The sequence below is a fragment of the Vicugna pacos genome, chromosome 25 (genome assembly GCF_048564905.1).
Source record: "Vicugna pacos chromosome 25, VicPac4, whole genome shotgun sequence".
Lineage (NCBI taxonomy): Eukaryota > Metazoa > Chordata > Mammalia > Artiodactyla > Camelidae > Vicugna > Vicugna pacos.
In genome coordinates, this window is record NC_133011.1 from 32,723,673 (window position 1) to 32,741,061 (window position 17,389).

The window sequence follows — 17,389 nt, forward strand, 5'->3', positions numbered from 1 at the left end:
AACTGATCCAGCCAGTTGCCTGGAGATGCCATGAGCTCCACGTAAGGGGTGACCCAGACACAAAGCAATTCCAGTTGGGAACGACCAGCCCTGGAAGTAAGTCTGGGCTCTGAGAGCTGGGAGGCAGAAGGCTCAGGAGGTAGGCCAGCCAAGGGCAGAAGGGCGATCAGAAGGACACTAGTGGGCGAGGAGGGCTGCTTCACCCTCCTTGACCCCAGGGCTCTGCTGACGGCTAATGCAGACCTGCTGATATTTCTGCTGAGTTCCCATTCTCGTCTGAAGTCAGCAGCTGAGGGGGTGCTAACCGCATTCAGGTAACACTTCAGAAAGTAATTTCACGCCCTGCCTCAGTGCTGACGAGGCATTATTAATTTGGGGACACTTTAACACCACTTCATTGTGCCAGCTTAGCAACTTGGCTAATTAACAGGGGAAAAAAAAGAGTAAGGGGATGATTTAAAGAGACATTGTAATGAAAAAAATTGTCACTGCAAATGTTTTGATACAAGGAGAGAGTTCAGGATTCTTTTTAAGTCAGTGGAGGTAAGGCTGTGATCTTGTTGATACCAAGTACGTGGAATTTTGTATTTTTTTTTAAAGCAGTATGGTGTGGTATAAAAGAAATCTGTAGTGGTAAGTGCATGGGTTTGAAATAAGACAGATCTGAGTTTCCATACAGATTCTGTTCTTCCAAAAACAATGTGAAAAAGTCATTCACTCTCAATGACTCACGTTCCTCATGTATAAAGTGGAGCCAATACACCCAATATTGCAGGGTTATTCTGATTGGAAGATGCTCTATATGATGGACTTAGAGGAGTGTGGGCCCAACAGTAAGTACTCTATAAATGGTTTATAAATAGTCAAGTATGAGAACCTTCTGGACTATGAAAGCATCCTTGAAGTGGATGCTATGAATACAAAGTTCTTCGGATATAGAAATCCCCTCCTTACCTCCCTGGGTGAGGAACTGCATAATACAGAGCCTGCTGGGTCTAGGTCAAGGGCTGCTCTCCAGTGCAGGCCCACCTGGGCAGCTGAACCCAGGTCAGGGTCAGCAAAGCTGATCCACAAGGAAACCAGGCTTGTAAGTCCATAATATACAGCCTCAGGAGATTTTCTGAGTCAGACAGTGACATGAAGGATAGAATTTGAGGACAATGTGGGAGAGTCATTCAAATTGCTTATGTGGTCCAGGCTTGGGGGAGCTCCTCATGATTAATACATAGCTCTGCTCCCAGGGGAGGAGGGGAGAAAATGAAGCGAGGTAACTCAGAGGTTATTTCAGCAATGGAAGCTTACAGAGGTAAAAACCTAAATCGGTAAGGCTTAATGAAGAGGGAGGATGGACTCTTATGAGAACGTACCGTGTGAAGTCATGTGGGGATATAATAAGCAGCACCCCTGTCTTTGCTGCTTGATTCAGATTTAATGAGAGAGAACCAAGGAGTGTGGCCCTAATGGATATTCGTCCACGTGGAAGGAGACATCAGGCGCGGGCAACGCCTGTTCCCTCCAACAAAGAACTGGACGTATTTTGTAACAGGACTCTGCTTTTAGCAGGGCAGACTGTCGCACAGAACCGAGACTCCACTTCCAGCGTGCCTTGGATCTCAGTCTCCATATTTTTAAGTCTTGGCCCATAAGTAGCAGATGTATGTAGGAACTCCAACTGGATCACTGGTTTATTATAAAAGGAAATACACTCAGGAACAACCAGACAGAAGAGATGCATAGGGCAAGCAAGGTATGAGGGGAGGGCAGAGGGCTGCCATGCTTTCTGAGCCCACCACTCTCCTCAAATCGCCATGTGTTCACCAACCCAGAAGCTCTCCAAGCCCCATCCTTTCAGGTATTTATGGAAGCTTCATTACATAGGCACGACTGATTCAATCATTGGCCACTGACAACGGATTCAACCTCCAGCCCCTCTCCCCTTCCCAGGAGGTGGGTGGGGAGATGGGACCAAAAGTTCCAACCCTCTAATCACGTGGATGGATCTCCTGGCAACCAGCCCCCATCCTTTCCTTACCTAAGGGCTTTCCGAAAGTCATCTCATTAACATAACAAAAGCAACCGTCCTAGCTTTCAGCATTTAGGAAATTCCAAGGGTTTTAGAAGCTCTGTGCCAGAAATGGGGACAAAGAACACAGGGATCTCTTATTATAAGTCATGCTATCACATTGGGGATGGGGGCTAATCAGACAGAACATGAGAATAGAGAGGAATGGAAAGGGAATTATGGGAAGAGCATATACGTATAGGACGTCCCTTGGGTCCTAGCACTTGATGCCTTGGCCCCTAGAATGAGAAAGAAGCGAGTTCACTGCTGAGTCCATCACTGGAATGCCTGTGACAGAATTCTTTCCACATTCCTGGAGGTCCAGGGCGTGTTCTGAGGAAGGGCAGGCTCAGTGGCAGAAGTGGCTGCATCTTTAGGCACTACCCACTGGAGGTCCACCTACATGCTGCAGACGGAAGAGGTTTTGTCAACCCAGCCCCACACAACATAGGACAGGGAAGAAAGGTTTCAACTAATGCAGAAATCCAGGCATACCCTGGAGAGACTGCAGGTTAAGTTCTAAACCACTGCAGTAAAGTCAATAATGCAACGAAGCGGGTCACGCGAAGGTTCTGGCTTCCCAGTGCATATAAAAGTTATGCTCACACTATACTGTAGCCTATTAAATGTGCAATAGCATCATGCCTAAAAATGAACATACCTTAATTAAAAATACTTTATTGCTAAAAAATGCTCACCATCGTCGGAGCCTTTGGTGAGCCATAATTTTGCAGGTGGAGGGTCTTACCTCCATGTTGACGGCTAATGATGGATCGAGATGGTGATTGTTGAAAACTGGAGAGGCTGTGGCAATTTCTTAAAATAAGACAATGAAGTTTGTCCCATTGATTGACTCTTCCTTTTACAAACGTTTTCTCTGTAGCAGGCGATGCTGTTTGAGAGCATCTGACCCGCAGCAGGACTTCTTTCAGATTTAGGGTCGGTCCTCTCAGACACCGCAGCGGCTTTATCTACAAAGCTTATGTCATATTCTAAATCCTTTGTTGCCATTTCAACAGTCTTCACCAGGAGTTTCCATCTCAAGAAACTGCTTGCTTCGCTCATCCATAAGAAGCAACTCTTCATCTGTTAAAGTTTTATCACGAGATCACAGCAATACAGTCACATCTTCAGGCTCCACTTCTAATTCTAGTTCTTTTCCTCTTTCCATCACATCTGCAGTGACTTCCTCTGCTAGAGTCTTGAACCCTTCCAAGTCATCCATGAGGGTTTGGAATTTCTTCCAAATTCCTGCTAATGTTGGTATTTTTGCCTCTTCCCATGAATCATGAATGTTCTTAGTGGCATCTAGAATGGTGAATCCTTTCCAGGTTTTCAATTTTCTCTACCCATCTCCATCAGAGGAATCACTAAGGCAGCCATAACCTTTCTTCATCATTCTCCCGGGAGGCTCACCCTTGGAGAGCTCCGAGGAAGCCTAGATCTCATGGACACATATAGATACTCTGGCTGTCAACCTAGCTAAGGTCTTGGTCAAAAGCCAGCCTCAAATGCCACATATGTGGGCGAAGACACCTCCAGGTTAGTCCAGCCTCCGGATATCAAGTTATCCATGGCCTTTGGGTCATCCAAGTTGAGGCTCCATACATGAGAGAGAAGAGACAAGCTGTCCCCAGTGTATTGGTCTGTATTTCTGCCCTACAGAAACTGAGCATAGCCCTCCCAGCTACCATGACGTGCTTGGCACTAGCCAATACTTTGTTATAGACAAGTGATGAATTATGAATTACAGCAATTTAAGGTACACATTTTAATTTTAAACTAGTTTGAGAATCTTACTATGCAAAGTAGGAACTAAAGCACTGGAGCAGTAACACAGATAATCACTATGTTCAGTCCCTAAATGACACACTCTTTGCACTGAGCACAGTCCGGGCAGCCTGATACCTCAAATCAACGGGGGCACTTCCGGGTTATCTTCAAAGCCTGGATCTTCCTCATTTGGTGCAATTTTGGGTTCAGCACGAACTCTTCTGGGCACGCGCTTTTTCTCTTGAACTATGTTGGCCACATCGGGGAAGGAACGCTTGTTAGGATCTACTTCTAGTCTCTCAACTTGCTTGCCTCTACAACAACAAAGGGGGCAAGGGAAAGGGACACATCACTTAAAATTAAATTTCAAGTATATTCAACACATTGATTCATTCTTTTCAGCAATCATTGTCAAGTACTCTCCCCTGGAGCATGGTGCAAAAAGAGGAGATTGTCCCTGGTTTCAAGCAGCTTAGAGCCTTGTACAAGCAAGAGTCGAGCCTTGGAGAAATAAAGTGCTAACGAGGGCTACAGGGCTGTGCTAATGCCCGGGCCGCTGGAGGAGAGGTCAGCCGGGAGACTCTGCTGACCTAAGACTTTTTTGATAATTGAAATGATACAGCTGGCCAAGCCCCACAGCCAGGATCAATAATAGAATCGCTCTGGGCAGGTCTCAGTCCTGAATGTAGGTAATCAGGCTCCTGGGCCCTGCTGCTTCAGACAGTCCAGCTAGCCTGCTGTGGTTTGGCGGGGGCACTCACTCTACAAGCTCAGGTGCACCCCAAAGCTTAGCCCATGGTCTCCCCTCCCACGGAACCTGCTCCCATCGCCTGCGCCCAGCCTTGCAGAGACACACGAGTGAAATGAACCAGGAGGAACCCCTGGAGGCCAGTGAATCCTCTGATCATGGTCACGTGAAAAACTCTAGGTGATACAGTCACTGAGATGCTCTTCTGGCAATTTCCATTCCATAGGCCTGGAGTTGGACCTGTATTTATACATCTGTCATCTGTATTTACATATCGTTCTCCCAGTGATTTTGATGATGATTTTGAACTAATTTTGGAAGCACTCACTATCCATTCAGTCAACTATTTAATAGAGATATATTAAGATATATTAAGTGCCTACTGTATTCTGGTTGCTGCGCTAGATGCCAGCAATACCATGGCCTGTGCAAATAGACAAGCTTCCTGGTAACGCTGAAGAGTCCAGCGCAGTGCTCAACAGAAAAGTTATCACGTTATCATGTAATTGTCTAATGATCGGTCTGTTCTCCCTATTAGACTGCCATCTTTGCAGCAAAGATCTTGTCTTTTTCCCCTTGTGTCTTTGGCATATAGCTTTACTGAATAAATACTTACTGAATGAATGACAAAAATTTATTATATTATGGTAGAATGATGAAGTTAAATAAGAAATGATCTCTGGCCCAAGGAAAATCACAGTCAGTCTAATCCGGGAGCTCCAAATCCATGTCCTCAGACCAAATTCATGCAGCAGACAGTGAGATGGGGGAGGGAGGTTCCATTTGCTTTGGAAAGTATAAACTCTGTTGTTCTTGCAACCCTTCCCCTACATCTCTGTAATCTGCTCTGCCCTTGAAAGCTTTTGACTTTTTGATTCCTCAGTATTTTGATTTAATACACGTGGACCTGCTGGAGAAAAATACAAAGTATACAAAGAGCATAAAATGGTATTTTCTGAACACCCAGATTGTACCCTATAAATTATGCAGGAAGTTGCAGTTTTCAAAGACTTATGTGACAGTCATTATTAACTACAGCTCCACTTTTTAATTACTGTTCTTATTTAAAAGGCTATGATATGGATGGCTTAATTAAGTAAATATCTAAATTCATCTATTATAATCATGTTGTCCTCAACTTCGAGGAGAAGCAGCCTATCTACACTTCCAGGCGTATCTCTTGGGCTATAACCTCTGGATCTCAGTAATAAATGGTGAGCTTAGCTGGTGTGCAGTTGTCTCTTGCTCCCCTAACTTCAGATGTTGTGAGGAATAATTTGCATGCGGGACTTTAATTACTTATGAATCTCTGGGGTAATAAATAGTGAACAGCAAGGCTTGGAGCACTGGAGGGCCACACTAATCCCCCAAATAAAGAGGAGGGGGCTTTTCTCCCCTGCTGTGTTCTTCCTCGATGTTGATATCGCAGGCCTGAAGTGACAGATGCCTATGGCTGGGTTTACCCACTACCTGGCTATCAGACCGGAACGTCTGGAATCTAGTAACAATAGCCAGAAGACGGAATGAATAAACGTATGACCATGGAAGAAAGCATGAAAAAAAGAACACGTCTAAAATCAGTAGGCGTAAAACGCATCAAAGATTGATTCCTTCTATTAAAGAACATTAAGAACCTTCTTTTGATTATCTGGTGAGCTAGCGTATTTGGACCAAAGACCCCTACCGCCACACGTACTATGCTTAAATGAAATGTTCCAGACTTGACAGTGAAATGCTGAAAACTTTCCCTTTGGGATTGGGTCGTTATACCTGCTATCCCCCTCTGTTCAACATGGTACTGGATTCTTTCCTTATGCAGTAGGGCATGAAAAAGTAATAAAAGATACAGAATTGGAAAGAAAGCAAACTATCATTTTTGCAGATATATAGAAAATCCAAAAGAAACAATAGACAAATTAATAAAATAATAAAAGAGATTAGCAAGGTTGCTGAGAACAAAATCAAACACAGAAGTGAATTACACAGCAGTGATGGTTGCACAATATCGTGAATACACTAAATGTTATGGAGTTGTATACTTTTAAGTGGTTAAAATGGTGAATTTTATGTTATGCGTATTTTATAACAATAAAAAATGACAAATCTATATGCAAGCAACAAACAAAATTTACAATAGCATCAAAAATATCACACACCTAAAAATCAATAAACTATGGGTATACATATGGGAAAATTATAAAAATGTTACTAAGAGATACAAAATAGGACTGAAAAAAGAGAGAGATGCTAATATTACTAGGGCTATTCTCCCTAAATTTATCTATGCATCCATTATAATTCCACACAAAATCCCAATACATTTGTGTGTGTATATGTGTTTGTGTGCCTGTGTGTGTATGTGTGTGTATATGAGAAATATGACAAGTTGTTTCTAAAATTTATATAAAAGTGAAAAGGGCCAAGAACAGCCAATTCTTCAAGAAGAATAAGTTGAGAAAACTTTTCCTACTAGTTATAAACTTGCTGTAAAACTTTGGAAATTAGGAAATCAAGGAAATGGAACAGAATAGAGTCTATGACAGACCTACACATATGTAGACACTTGATCTATGACAGAGGTGGCATTGCTGATCACTGCTGAAAGCACTGGGACAGTAGGGTGTCCACATAGGGAAAAATTAAGTAAACAAAATTGTCGGGCCTTTAACAAAAGTCAATTCCTAGTGGATTATATGTAAACATGAAAGGCAAAACTACAAAGCCTTATTACATAGAGGACTACCTTTATGACTTCAAGGTGGAATAGGATGTCTAAAACAAGACAAAGAAAACATTGACCATAAAAAAGTGTAATACTTTTGATTATTTTAAAAATATGATTTCTGTTCATTAAAAGATACTATGGAGAGACTTCTGGTCTTTGAGTAAAACTACAAAACTCTAATGAAGGTTTTCAAAGAACTAAATAAATGGAAAGACATCCCATGTTCATGGATAGGAAGACTCAATGTTGTCAAGATCCTCTCAACTTGATCTGTACATTCAATGAAATCCCTATAAAAATCCCAGCAAGAATTTTTATGTATATTGACAAACTGATTCTAAAGTTTATATGGAGAGGCCAAAGGCTCAGAATAGTTAATAAAATACTGATAGAAAGAACAAAATCGGGGAACTGATGCAACTCAACTTAAAGACTTATTATAAAGCTACAGTGATTGAGACAGTGTAGTATTGGTGGAAAAATAGAAAAACAGATCAGTGGAACACAGTAGAGAGCCCAGATACAGACCTCTGTAAATACAGTCAACCAATCTTTGACGAAGGAGCAAAGACAGTCTTTTCAAAAAGTAGTGCTGGAATTATTGAACTTCCAAGTGCAAAAAACAAACAAACAAACAAACAAAACTGAATCTAGACACAGAGGTTACAACCATCACAAGAATTAACCAAAATAGATTATTGACCTAAATGCAAAATGCAAAACTATGAAACTCCTAGGAAATAACATAGGAGAAAGGCTAGATGACCTTGGGTATGGTGACAACATTTTAGATATAACACCAAATGCATGATCCATGAAAGAAATAACTGACAAGCTTGACTTCATCAAAATTAAAAACTTCTGCCCTGTGAAAGACTAGTTCGGGAGAGTGACAAGAGAAGCCACAGGTTGGGAGAAGATGTTTGCAAAAGACACCTGATGGAAGACTATTATCCAAAATATACAAAGAACTCTTAAAGTTCAACAATAAGAAAACAAACAACATGACTGATAGATGGGCCAAAGACCTTCACAGACACCTCAGAAGGAAGATGTGCAGTTAGCAATAAGCATCTGTAAAGACGGTCCACAGCTGTGTATCGTCAGGGAAATGGAAAGTAAAACAATGAGACACCACTGCACACTCATTACAATGGTCAAAATCCAGGACACTGACAACATCAAATACTGGTAAGGATGTGGAGCAACAGGAACACTCTCATACATTACTGGTGGGGATGCAAAATGGTATAACCGCTTTGGAAGATGGCTGGGCAGTTTCTTACACAACTAAACATAGTCTTACCATATGATCCAGCTATTGTGTTCCTTGATACTTATTCAAATGAGTTGAAAACTTAAAACCACACACAAACCTGCGCATGATATTTTAGCAGCTTTATGAATAATTGTCAAAAATTGGAAGCAACCGAGATGTCCTTCAGTAGGTAAATGGATAAATAAACTGTAGTACATCCAATGGAATATCATCCAGTGCTAAAAAGAAATGCACTATTAAATTATGAAGAGACAAAGAGGAACTTGAAATGCCTATTACTAAGTGAGAGAAGCCAATCTGTACAGGCTACATACTGTCCAATTCCAATCACATAACATGGTGGAAAAGGCAAAACCATGGTGACAGTAAAAAGAACAGTAGTTGCCAGGGGCTGGGAGCAGGGAGAGAGGGATGAATAGGTGGAGCACAGGAGATTTCGGGAAAGTGAAACTACGCTGTATGATACTGTAACAGTGGATACACGTCATTACACATTTGTCCAAATCCATAGAATGTATAACACCGAGAGTGAGCCCTAATGCAGACTCTGGACTTCGGGTGGTCATGATGCATGGATGCGGCAGCTTCATCAATTCTAACAAATGTTCCACTCTGGCGGGGGTGTTGACATGAGGGGGAAGTGCTGCATGAGTTGGGGCAGGGAGTACAAGGGAAAATCTCTGTGCCTTCTGCTCAGTTTCGCTGTGAACCTAAGACTGCTCTAAAGAAGAAAGTCTATTTTTCAAAAAAGACAGCACGAACGGAGTAAGAAGGCAAGTCCAAGAATGGATCACGTTGGATGATTCTGGTTCCAAAGCTCACTTAACAACTTTGTGATCCTGAGCAAATTACTCAATCTCTTTGAACCCCAGTACATTAACGAATACTAGGATTTACCTTGTAGTTACCTTGAAGATTAAAGATAAGGTAACACATGGCATCATATGGCACAGCACAGGGACTCAATATTCAATACATGCATTTTTTGAGGCAGTTCTGAGTCTCCCTTCATCGTACAGTGTCACAGGACCACCGGAGGTCACCGAGTCAGTTACCTTCCCCCCAAACACGACCCCATCCAGTCCTGATGAGCACGACCCTCCTCCCCTTGACCTCCCTCTACTCCCTCTGTCTCCACAGCATGAGGAGGGGGGCTTTCAGTCTGTGAGAGTCTTGAGGGGCCTACTCCGACCCTCCTGGCGCACTGCTGCAGCAGGAGCCCTCTTCCCCCCGAACCAACAACCTGCCTGACCTCGTTCCCACGTGCAGCCTCTACAGGCAGCTGCGTGCTGAACGGGGTTGCCAGCCAGAGGCTGAGACAATGTGGATAACGAAGTTGGTCAACGATCAAGGAGCATCACAAACAAGCTCCACATGGACAGATAACAAACGGTCGTAAGTCGATCATTTCTCAGTAACAAAAATGAAAAAGAAAGGCCTTGCAAAAATACTGCAAGAGGCACGACTATGACGGACTATGCTGAGACATCTCTGGTCATTAAGTGCAATTACAGTCATGATGGTTTTCCTGGAGTCTGGAAAACCGGCTCCAAACTGCTCACAGGGACTTGGTTTCCAATCCCTGTGATACTTCACAGATTAGATTCAGACTCTGTACACGCGTTGATGCTGCTAGGGGTTAATTACGACCGTGAATATTCATAATAGTCATGCTACCCTTGAATCTCTGTAAATTACACATGTATCCTGAATGGAAATCATTAGGCTGGGAAACATGAGACTGGCTTTTTAAGGTTAATAACAGCAACCTGCTTTTCAGGAGGAATTAAATTCCATACCTGTTGTTTAAACAAACCCCATGTTTGAAAATCTCTACAAAACTTTGACAGTTGTCTTTGGATATACGAATGCCGGACTGCCTGTATTATGCAAGACATAAATATAGCCCTTGTTCAGGTATTTTTATGATGATAATTCTAGCATATACATTTGTATCACAAAGATAGTTTGCCATGGTCCAAAATAGATTTTGCCATCTGGATGGTACGAGTCTGGAAATCATGACAAGCAGAAGGGAAGTTGAAAGAGCGGGGATGCTCATTCTAGAGAAGAACTGAGAAATACTGAGAGCTTTGTCTGAAATACGCTAAGGATTGTCACAGCACGTGGGCGGTGGGCTTTGATCTGAGGGGCTCTGGGGGCAGAGCTAGGACTCAAGGAGAGGCTTTAACACTGGGGAATATTAAGATGAATATCCCCTTGAGAGGGTGAGGGGCCTGTGAGGAAGGAAGCTTAAGTAAAGGCTGGAAGGTGACCTGTCACTGACAGGAGGGCACACACGGGGCCTCTTGGCCCTTGCAGCCCTGACGGTTCTGGAATCTGTGATGGGACGTATGGGTCATAAGAGAGAGGCAGTGTGAGCTGCGTTGTGAGCAGGGCTCAGCCGAGTTGTCCTAACAAGGCCCAGCTCCAGGACCTTCGCACATTCTCAACCCCTCCCTCCCTCATTTTCCCCAACTGTAACCTGAGGACCAAAATTGTGAAGATTAAACGTGTTCATATGGGTCAGGCACACGGAATGTGCCGAAACAACGCAAGCGCGCAGTAAACGCAGCCGTCGCTGGTGGGGATGTTGCCACTTTTATTATTAGCACAGGAAATGGGGACCTAGATACGCACAGATCTGCTGGGTAGCGATCCAGAGCCCTGCCAATCGGGAGTCTGAGCTGTGGGAATCAACATTAGCGTCCGCGGTATGAATCCTTTCTGAACTTTAAATAACTACCTTTTTGGAAGGTGCATTCTAGCCACCAAATAACAATGAAGAGGACGACACCGCCGAGCTCCAGACACGCTAGGGGGACGGTACCTTTTGTCTGTCTGCTCCCTGCTGCTGTCCGTGCTGACCCGCGGGCTTTTCACACACTTTGATGTTTGTCCACAGCCTGTGATTACTTCACCCACCTAAAATAAAAACACAACACACACTAAGCAGTACATTCGCTCTTAAGTAGCTTCAAAAATACACTCTCTCTCTCTGTTTTATTATATATTTTATTTTATTATATATTATATATAATATATATTATTACAAAATACATTTTAAATATACTATATACTTTTAAAAATATTAATTTTATTACCTATTTTATTATCTATTATCTATTTATACATATTTATTATATATATTTTATATACTTTATTTTTAAATAATATATAAAATATATATTATATATTTTATTGTTATATATATTTTAATGTTAAAATATTTTAATTTTCACTACATATTCCATGAAAGAGTCAGACTTTAAGCCCCTATCTGGGGTATGAGAAACTTAACAATAGTCCCCCCTTATCCATGAGGGTACATTCCAAGACCCCCAGTACATGCCTGAAACCGTGGATAGTACCAAACCCCATATAACATGTTTTTTTCCTTTACTTCTATACCTATGATGAAGTTTAATTTATAAATTAGGCACAATAAGATAGTAACAACAATTAGTAATAAAATAGAACAATTATAAGGATATGCTGTAATACAAGTTACAATAATTGCATAAGCAAATTGTACAAATTTAATACCTTTTCCATCCTAACTGAGCACTTATCACACTCTGTGGCCATAACTTTTGCAGTATAAGGTACCACAGCAAGACCAGCACAAATTTCTCTCTCCTTCTTCATAATATTATGGAAGGAGATTCGTTCATACCATAGGATTTTTTCTTTCCTTATTAAGTGTAGAATTTTCAACTTTTTACTTAAAGGAGGCACTTTAAGCCTTCTCTTCGGCATATCCGAATTGCCAGCATGGCTACTCTTGTACTTTGAGGCCATTATTATGTAAAATAAGGGTAACTTGAACCTCAGCACAGTTGATCCCATAACGAAGGCAGCTCCTAAGTGACTAAGGAACCAGCAGGACACGCTGGACAAAAGGGATGATTCACATCCCGGGCCGGGTAGAGCTGGACGGCGCAAGATTTCATCACGCTGCTCAGAACGGCCCACAATTTAAAACTTATGAATTGTTTATTTCTGGAATTTTCCATTTAATATTTTCAGACTGTTGACCGTGGGTAACTGAAACTGAGGAAGGTGAAGCCGCAGGTAAGGGGGACTGGGTATCATGAACTGTTACTGTTCACAACAGTCTTACAAAGCCACAAGCTATGCTTCATTTGCCAGAGGCCAAGCAGGGGAACATGGTGAGTTAATTCATTTAACAAATATTTTCTGAGCGCCAACCACATGTCAGACACATTTTTAGGGGTGTTGGGAATACAGGTGTGATGGAGACACTGCCTTGGAGAAGCTCCCAGAGAGTGGGGCTATGGAGCTGGGAGTATGAACTCTCATCGTCCCAGCTCACTGGACCCCAGCTCCTGCCCCTGTGAAACTGGGAATTAGATACGCCTGTGAAGGTCCCTTCCTGGTCTGAAAAATTCTGTAATTCCACTATATACACACACACACATACACACACACACACACACACACACACACATATACATATATATATATATATATATATATATATATTTAATGAAGTATAGTTGATTTACAAAGTTGTGTTACTTCCTGGTGTACAGCATAGTGATTCAGTTATACAAATATATACATATATTCTTTTTCATTATAGGTTGTTACAAGCTATTGAATATAGTTCCCTGTGCTGCACAGTAGGACCTTGTTGTTTATCTATTTTGTATATAGTGGTTTGTATCTGCTAATCTCAAACTCCTAATTTATCCCTACCCCTCTTTCCCCTTTGGTAACTATAAGTCTGTCAGTCTGTCTGTTTTGTAAATAAGTTCACCTGTGTCTTTTTTTTTTAGATTCCACATATAAGTGATATCATATATTTGTCTTTCTCTGTCTTACTTCTCTTAACCACTATTTTTAATCTAAATAAGCTCCAGTGCTAAGCATGTTAAGTTCTCAATAAATATAACTGATTGACCTACTGCAACAAACATACAGCAAAGATTATTGAGGCCCAGTACCTTCCCTTTGGAAGCTCAAAGACACAAGAATGTGGGGGGAGGAGAGGAGGAGACTACATGCTGGGCACATGCCTACCCGTGCTGGGTGTTTGCAGATTTCCTCTAACCACCTCCCCTTCTCCCAATATTCCAGAGACAGGAATTACTAGCAGGCAGAGAGAAATAAATTTAAAACTCCTCTCCTGGTATTGCTTTGGTCAACTCACCAAGGTGGGGGGCTTCTGCCCTTTCTTTTTGAGGAAAAGAGAGCTCTGGAGTGGGTGTACACTCCTCTCTACGCCCTAACTGGCTCCTTCTCTCTGGCCAAGAAATGCTTCATCTGCGGGCGGGCTACGTCTCACTGGTGGCAAGGGTCACTCCTCCAAAGGCGAGGGCCACCTGCCACCCTTTCTCTGTTCTGCTTGAGACTTCATGTGTCACATAGCCGTGAGCAGATTCATGCAGCCGATCAAGGAAAAAGACTAGGCTTGGACTTTGAGGGTCCAGCCGCCAGTCCCGCTCCCATCTGCTGGCCAGGCAAGCACACTGGACTCATCGTCTGTATTTGGAAAGGGAGTTAGGAGCCCCGGGTTAGCCTCAATCTTCAACTAGACTTTCCAATCCAATCTTTACCAGACCTTTGCACTGGAGTGCTGGGCACTTAGATTAACAGATGTTTCCCATTTGACTAGCAATTCTTGGCTGGATGCACCACTGGTCAGAACATCAGAAAGCCTAGCACGTTGCTTATCACACGATGCTTCGACAAATGGACGATGAATGAACACATGAAGCAGTGACTCCTAGTCTGGGGGACCACAGCATCAAATCCAGGGAGATGAGTGCTCTTACTGCCCTGATGACAACCCTTCATCTACATGCTGGTACAAGGACCAGTTTTCTATCATATTTTATAAAAATTCAGTCTGTGTATGGATGTTGAGATTGAGTTCAGCCCCTTCCCACAGACCTCATGCGAGGGCCTATGCGCGATGCAGAGAGAAGAGATCTGCTTAGACACCACCCTTTCAACAGTTGTACTGAACATCTGACTGGGAAAATATCTTTAAGCATCACAAATGGCTTGTGATGGTCAGACTTTTGCTGACACTCCAGAAGAGAAGAAAACAATGAATACTGCATGTACCAAACACACCCAATTTCAAGGCTCGAAGAACTCGTTGAGAAACATTTTTTAAAAGGTTTACTCTGCGTAACACAAACCTGTAGAAGAACACCATGGAAGAATCAGCCATCAGTGCGAGGTTTACTGAATAATTAGAGAAGGTGACTCATGGGAAGACTTGCCTGATGAAGCGGGTTTTTATCATCATCAAATACAGTTTGGAGGAAGCTAATTCTAAAAACGATTTACTTGCTAGGTTTTAAAGTTTATTTCATGCGAATTTTATTGTTTTCCACTCATTTCTTGCTGGCCGGTCATGTTCTATTTTCCGCTGTTAATGTGGTAGGGTAAGCATGTTTAGACTGTTTTAATGTGGAAACTTAACTGTTGTTTTTCCTTTTCTCTAATTGAACTAGTGATAGATACAAATATTTCCCCCACCTTCCTGGTCTATCCTTAAAGAAACGGAAACACATTTCAGTTGCTGTGGATTCCACTTCTGGTTTATTAAGCCACATTAATGTCAAAATGAGGGCAAAAAGTGTAGAGCTGAGGAAACTAAACAGAGATGCTCTCCAGTTGCGGGGAGCAGAGAGAGGTGCAGGTGTTAGGGTAAAGGCAACTGACACCTTCCTCCTGGGGTGTCATGCAGGTGGGGGCGGCAGGGCCTCTGAGACGCACGGCGGCATGGTTATGTGGGAAAGTGCTGTCCAGGAGAATTTTCTGCAGTGATGGAAATGCTCTGTGCTGTCCAACATGGGGCCCCTGAGCATCTGAAATGTGGTTAGTGTAACCAGGGCACTAAAGTTTTCATTTTATTTCAATTTTAAGTAATTTTAATTTGTACTGATGTCAGAAAGATGGGAACATGACCAGAGTGAGCCCCAAACCTATTGTGAGCTGCCCGATTCTTCTTCAGGAATGAAGGATATCCACCCATACCAGTTACCCTTAGTTCACCTGTGGTCCTTCACCACCTGGCCTTTCCAGTTCTGGAACCCTGCGCTCCTTCCCTGACATGCCTGGGGCCCGGAAGTCGTATGTGAGTGTGAGAAGCCAGAGCCTGTGTTTCAGCCTCTCTGATCAATGTGGGGTGGAAGGCTGCTCCCTTGGCCTGACTCAGGGCAACGCTATAGGACCACGTGTGCTCACAGAGGTGTCGGCTGGGGCCTTTGTTGGCCCGGCATCACAGCTCAACCGCCCCATATTTTCCCAGTCCTGGCTCCTCCCCTCGCACAAGCTCTGATCCCTAGGCCAACCCCCCCCACCCCCACTGCCCGCAAGTGTATTGCTTGCTCGCCTCCATCTCAAGATCTCCTTCCTGGCGTCTTTAAAAATTTTTTTTTTTAATATTTTAATCACATTAAACGAGACCAATGTTAGTTAAAATTCATTAAAATGGCAACTTTGAGCAAGAAAAGCTCAAGTCAACAGCACAAGTTTCGTACTGCTTCATGCTGTAAATGCACTATTAAGAATGGGAGCATATGCATAATTAGTCTCAAAACAGCCCATTTCCAACATTGTTATTTGTCACATAAGAAGCTCAGACAATCAGATTCTCTGTGTTTATGGAAATGCAAATAGAATCACAAATTTGGAGCTTTTCTTCACTGGGAATTTACTGTGTACCAGAATCTAAGTGCATCGCTTATTTTTAAAAGGGTATTTTCAGCTCATTTAGTTTCAAAGGTTGTTTTAAGTTTAAAAGTTAGAAGGAATTAAGAAATCAGCTGTCAAAAAAATATTACCACCAACATCCGTCTTAACACCAAAAATGATCTTAACACCAATATTGCTATTAATATCAGGAAACACTCTTCTGATAAGAGATCTAATTTTCCCAAGCAGAGAACCGCAGGTTCAGAGTTCCAAGGCACTGAAACAGTAACATTTGGTTTCCCTCTCTACCTGCAGCCCGGGTGCTACTCTTCCTCTAAAAATGATGTTCATTAACGCCAAGCATCTTATTCACTTGCACAAAATGCGTTTAGGGATGACTAATGCAAAAGTTGTAAGGGCCAAACTACGTTGAATAAATTAGATGATGTAGGACAAATGGTTTCCTGAATCCACAGAAGGAAATGTAATCAGCTACGTGAAAATTCAATTGTGGGATAGGTACATAGGTACAAATTAACATTTTAAGAGTGTTACATCATTTTAACTCACATACTCATGCAGTTGAAAGTTGAGAGCGAACATGGAGGTAGAAATCCAGTCCCCTCTACTTCGGAATGCAGAAGGCCCTTCAGAGGCTTTCCTGACAGATGATTTTCCAGCCTTGGCCTGAGTGGTACCCTGGGATGGAGCCTCAGTACTTCCTGAGGCAGCAACCTGCACTGAGACAATCCAAATTCACCTTCACAAAACGTATGTGGTTGCCTAACCAGCTGTAAAAGTTACTAATACCAAGAAATCCAGACTATCTACATGAGCTGCGTAAAATTGAAGTAAACAGATGTGAGGGACAGAGAAGACAGAACTCCTAACTCTTATATTTGGGTTGAACCATAGAAAGTATCAATATCTGACTATTTTTGACCTGGAAAACAGTGATTTTCCACAGTTTAATTTAATAGTTATTTATACGAAGTCAAATAAGAATAATTAAACAATCACTCCATTTCAGATGAAGAACTTGCTAGTGGTTAAGTTGCAAGAGCGAATGAATAAAGAAAATGGAATATAATGGAAGATGTATGTGAAGAAAATATAAAGAACTCA

General features: G+C 42.3%; 1 protein-coding gene across 4 annotated transcripts in view; it reads right to left on the reverse strand.

Annotated features, from left to right (window-relative positions):
- The window catches only part of DNAAF11 (dynein axonemal assembly factor 11), a 64,180-nt gene that overhangs the window by 5,640 nt on the left and 41,151 nt on the right, over positions 1–17,389 (reverse strand). For 2 of the 4 annotated variants that reach the window (XR_012064226.1, XM_072949733.1), the window contains exons 11-12: positions 11,418–11,512; positions 3,971–4,149 (exon numbers count right to left, since the gene is read on the reverse strand). Coding sequence is in view for 2 of the 4 variants with exons in the window: in XM_072949733.1 (XP_072805834.1) it covers positions 3,972–4,149; positions 11,418–11,512 (273 nt within the window). In the remaining 2 variants the exon portion in view is untranslated. Of the gene's footprint in view, positions 1–3,818; positions 4,150–11,417; positions 11,513–17,389 lie in introns of those variants that run through there. The other 2 variants (XM_006208002.4, XR_012064227.1) reach the window with 2 other exon arrangements.